We start from the raw sequence: 5,648 nt of genomic DNA, 5'->3' as shown, positions 1-5,648 counted from the left end.
GGGCTGCTCTTCTGTGATTGAATAATGGGATTTCACCGTCACTCTTATAGAGCACCCACAGCCCCAAACTTCGGACTGTGGTCTTGCGACAACGAGTCGCGAACCATGAATCCGCCGATTCACAGTCTGGGTACGCTATTTCCTAAGCCATGCCTGGCCTGTTGCGTGTGTTCTCTCATTATTAACAATAGGTATATATAAACAGAACTAAACAGATAAAATAATATATGAATTATTAGACTCAAATTAAGTAATAGATATTTAATCTGTAAAATTGTCTTAATAATTCACTAACCATTATGCCCATCGGACCACCTCTTGAAATCTCTTTGTAACGTCGAATGACAAACACTAAAAAGGAAACCTGAAAGACAAAACAAATGGAATTTTTATCACATTTACAACAGATTTTACGTTATTTTAATACGTTATTGTTACATCTGAGATATCGTAAAAACGTTCTTAATTTTTCATCCTCTTTACAACGGCATTAATAGATGAAAGTGTACCTGATGATAAATGCGCGAAACATCATTCTAAGCATGCATCTGTCGTTTGTTTATAGTATTATTTGTTTGTTTCCTTTGATGAATTTCGCGCAAAGCTACTTAAGGGCTATCTGCACTAGCCGTTCCTAATTTTAAAGTGATAGACTAGAGGGAAAAGCAGCTAGTCAACATCACCCACCGCCAACTCTTGAATTACTCTTTCACCGACGCATAGTGGAATTGACCATCACATTATAACTTCCTGAAGGTTGAAAAGGCGACCATGTTTGGTGACGGAATTCGTATCCACGACCCGCATATTGTGAGCGCCTTAACCACCAGGCCATACTATGGCCTCACTTTCTTTTATGGAATTCGCGTCTTGCATACACCAAAGGGTCTGAATAGTTATACACTCGAAAATACCTCACTCAATCAATTGATTCATTTTGTAGACTAGAAATAGACTCACTAGACGTGTCACATAAGGCTGTATATTTCGCATTTTAGCTCTTGTATTCAAAATATTTATGTGAATGTTTGATAAACATATTCTTAATAATAGTGCTATTATTCAGCGTACAGATTACGTCTGTTAGTCTAACAATTTAAATATTTATAATGTAAACACTGTTAACGTAAGTATTGTTGATGTTTAAATTGTACAAAGTTACAATGTTTCCACATCAACATTGTTAATAAATCTATCATGGATACATAAGCCTAAAATATTGCAAGGCAAAAATGTTTTTTTTTCATAATAATTTGAAGTACACTAAAACATCCTAATAAACCAAAGTAAGCATAATTATGTGTAATAACTAAATATCTAATTACCACATAAATAGCAGTGACATTATATAATGGCACATCACACAAGAGTACGGTTTTTTTCTTCTTGTTTTGTTCATTTCGGATTGCAAGTTAGAGGTGCATAAAAACAATTTTCTGGTACTCAACAAAGGTTTTTTTTTCATTTTTTAACTTAGTTTTAAGATACACGTTTCAACTAAATTGTTGACAGGCCTGTTATTGTTGAAAGCTTAGTTGAGATTTGTAATGGACTAAAAAATAAATTCTAGAAAACGTTTTTACTTTATGATCTAATTGTTTGTCATATTTTTTTTAGGCCTAACGACCTTTCTCGGACAGAAAACTTGCACAACAACCGTGAACTAACTGTCAGTGACTTTTTCAAGAACGTAGTTTGTTCGTATCTTAGTTTGTTGATGTATCTCATTGGTGAATATACTGTTGAAACATATTCTGGTTCTTTTGGATTACTTGGTCAAAATAATGCAAAATTCAGTCTACGTAACAATAACGAATTAATTCATTTATTCAATAACGTTTGTGAAGTTAGTAAATTTGTATTATTTCAGTTGTCCTTTCAACATGCGTTTATGCTCTAGTATTGTATCATGGTACATGATGGAAGGCGTGGCTATATTATAGCCGTCCGTACATAATAAATGCTTCATATAGACTTTAGAGATATAAGTTAAGGTTATATCTTATGGGTGCTGTGTACCACGGGTGGCTCACGACGTCCAACAAAAAACACGCAGGGGGCGCACGAGATCGTGAAGGTGTTATAGTAAAGTAATGGTATTTATAATAGTGTACAGAGTATGGAACAATTATGATAATTCTTTGTATGAGACGGTTTTACGAGTTGAAAAACGAAAACTAAACCTGTAGCAAAGAAAAAAGTAGCTAAAGAGTGTTTATAGCAGTCTATAAAACGAACCAAGCCAAATTCTTGCAAAGTAAAGTAAATGCAAGGTTGTAATGAAGGCAAACTAGGCTGAATATGCAGAAACGTCTGAATGCGCGTTCACAAAGTGATAAGGATATGGTTTTGAATGAACTGCGCATGCGTATTTTAGACCTAAATAAGTCGAGAAAGCCCATAGAAATTGTATTTAGTGTAATGCTCATTTTTTAAGGACATTACAATCGGATTAAGTGTTGTTTGTGAGAAATACTTTATAAATAAAAAAAACTAAATTTAAAATCGAAGCCAGTCGTCACGTGATAACAACGACACTGTGCCATCGTGTACCATACTCTTTGCATTAGAAAGTTTGAAAAAGCGAGAAACAGGTAAGGTTATTCTGAATGGAGAAAAAACCAATATGCAATCCGAACTCCTCGAACAAAGGCCTTTCTAATGATATGAAACTTGTAGCGTTTGATCGAAAAATTTGCGAGAAAAGCGTATTGTTTATACACATTCCAAATATTGTAAATTTTGTTATCTTTATTTTATTTATTTAGTCCTTTCGAAAAACTGTGTTCTAGAAAATTCCATTTTGATATTATACATCACGACTTACGTGAACACACCAAAAAATTATTCCTCCTCGGCCATAGTAAAGACACAGAAATATCCATGCAGACCATCGTTCGATTAAATGAGAGTAACCTTCTGTTCCCTATAACGAAAAAAATAAATCTATAAGAATTACAAACACTTCTTCAATTGTTGTTTGGTTATTAAGTTTGTTTTTAATCAAGCACAAAGCTACACAATATGCTATCTGTGTATCGAAACCCGGATTCTAGTGTAAGTCCACAGACACACCGCTGTGCCACTGGGGGGCTGGTTATTAAGAGTCGTCATACAATATAATGTTGTTGTTGTTTTTTGTTTTTTTTTCACTTTAAAGTATGGGAGCCGTACAAGTGATATTTATTGAGTATAAGTATTAATAATTTTTAATAAAAGTAATAAAAAATATATATCTTCCGGAAACCTCGTAGAAAATTACTAAACAATATTAGGTTAAAAAATTTAGATATGTAACAACATGAGCGTACATAAAAAAAAATACATATATAGAAGTAAACAAAAATAATAAATATAAAAATACTTTAAAATAACCCTGCCTACTACTTAAAGTATATAATTCAAAATTATATTAACAACCTCATTACTTCGTTTTAAGAACAAAAATCTATTTTTTTTTTTCAGGTACATTGTGCTATTAAATTGATAGCCCCCCAGTGGCACAGCGGTATGTCTGCGGACTTACAACGCTAGAAACCGGGTTTCGATACCCGTGGTGAGCAGAGCACAGATAGCCCTTGTGTAGCTTTGTGCATGATTAAAAACAAACAAACAAACAATTAAATTGATAATAAAAAACAAAAACAACGTTTTTGGCACAATTAAAAATAAAATCTTCCTTAGATATTTCATCTGACTAGTTTCGTTAACACAGTTACTATCATTATCCCCGATTATGGTAACTGTGTTAACGAAACTAGTCGGCTTAAATTTCTGAGGAAGATTTTACCTTTCATTGTGCCAAAAAACGTCGTTTTTATTATCTACTTTTAATAAAAATCTTTTTATCCTGGAATTATCAACATTTACTGTTAATTAATAATGTTTTTAATGTAAATTTTATCAGTTCCAATTACTGTAACCAATGTTTATAACAATCAATTAACTTTAACAAAAGCCACCTCTGAAATTTGCAAACATAAGTCATATTTAAGTTATCACGTGCAGCTCACAAGCTATTAAACTCATTTATTTATGCTTATTATTTAAGTGTTAATAATGAAATAAACAAAACAAACTTTCGATTTTTAAGTTCGTAATATTTTGAAACAGAATTAATAAGATATATATGATTATCAGCCTCTAAGTATACAAGAATAGTCCAGTGACTTACCAGGATTTGACCTAATCGGTAGGAATAATAAAAGTTGCAACCAAGGTCAAACAAAACCACTACCAATGCTACAATTATCCAAGGTATCAGTAAAAATCTGTTGCCAGTCTTCTTAAACTAAAGCAAAAGATGTCATAAAATTAATTCGCGGTTAAAGTATTTAAAATATATATATATTAAAATGCTATAAAAAAAGTCCTTTCTTCAAAATTAAATATATATATATATATATATATCCTTTAAATAAAAGAAGGGAACTTTCAGTGGTACTGTTATATTTTCTATAAATATTTTATTCAATGTTTTAACTTGGCCATTAATCAGAATAAGAAAACATTCAACGAAACTGATGAACACCAGTTTAAAAATTAGGTAAGAAATTTTGTAAGCAGCGTGAAACATGTAACATCATTTTTACGTTTTATTTTTTTACTTGAGTTAATAAATAGTCTGCATCTTAAAATTAACAGTGTTACTACATCTTTTTTTAACGTTAGTTATGGTTTTGATAAATTACATATGTCGAACTTTCTCTTTGGGTACTTCCACTTCTACAACTTTCTGAGAGTTTTTCGTTTTTCCATGATAGATATTTCGGTTTACATTTCTCCACCTTAATTCGAGTTATGTTTGAAAAAATGACCAACGCTGCTCAGAAAATTGAACTTATTTTCATCCCGCTCGCATGGCCAGGTGGTTAGGGGGCGCTCGACTCGCAATCAGAGGGTCGCGGGTTCGAATCCCCCTCCCACCAAACATGCTCGCCCTTTTAGCCGTGGGGGCGTTATAATGTGACGGTTAATCCCACTATTCGTTGGTAAAAGAGTAGCCCAAGAGTTGGCGGTGGGTGGTGATGACTAGCTGCCTTCCCTCTAGTCTTACACTGCTAAATTAGGGAAGGCTAGCGCAGATAGCCCTCGTGTAGCTTTGCGCGAAATTCAAAACAAACCAAACCATCCCGCTCGCGATTTTTTCATCTGGCCAATTGAATTAGGTTAGATGCCCTGGCTTATTATTAGAGAATTGAAAAAAGAAAAAGGAATTATCTTCTCATTGTCACAAAACTGTCCGTGTCAAACTTATGGTCCTTCAAGGAAATCCTATGCCCGAGAATTAATCGTGGAGGGAGACAAGAGTACCCCGAGAAAACTCTCACTTATCAGGCGCCGAATACTCTACCTGACCAGTTTCTAAGGGATTGTGTTCACGTCCATATCAGGAAGTCCACTGGAATGTGGCAGTCTTTCTGGCGTCAGCGTGGATTGATTTAGCGCCACCACATATAAAAAGTAAACTACAAGCCATACAAAATGCCATACTCACAAAAGCTTTCATAGTACCAAAATCAACATCATCAGCCTTCCTAGATAAATACAAAAATTTTATACCTATGCCTAACAGACTCCTACATATTCGATGACGAGGAACCCACTTTGAGACTAATAATGGCTGGAGACGGCTTAAATGGGTAATG

At 33.7% G+C, this 5,648-nt stretch overlaps 1 protein-coding gene across 2 annotated transcripts in view; it reads right to left on the bottom strand.

Moving 5' to 3' along the window:
* LOC111086939 overlaps positions 1-5,648 on the bottom strand; it is a 24,160-nt gene that overhangs the window by 5,939 nt on the left and 12,573 nt on the right. For both annotated transcript variants that reach the window (XM_022391821.1, XM_022391822.1), the window contains exons 4-6: positions 4,175-4,291; positions 2,828-2,926; positions 296-364 (exon numbers count right to left, since the gene is read on the bottom strand). In XM_022391821.1, the coding sequence (XP_022247529.1) occupies positions 296-364; positions 2,828-2,926; positions 4,175-4,291 (285 nt within the window). The remainder of the gene's footprint in view (positions 1-295; positions 365-2,827; positions 2,927-4,174; positions 4,292-5,648) is intronic.

Source organism: Limulus polyphemus, unplaced genomic scaffold, assembly GCF_000517525.1.
Source record: "Limulus polyphemus unplaced genomic scaffold, Limulus_polyphemus-2.1.2 Scaffold1569, whole genome shotgun sequence".
In the NCBI taxonomy this organism is placed as follows: domain Eukaryota; kingdom Metazoa; phylum Arthropoda; class Merostomata; order Xiphosura; family Limulidae; genus Limulus; species Limulus polyphemus.
This window is presented reverse-complemented; position numbering and strand designations above follow the sequence as displayed.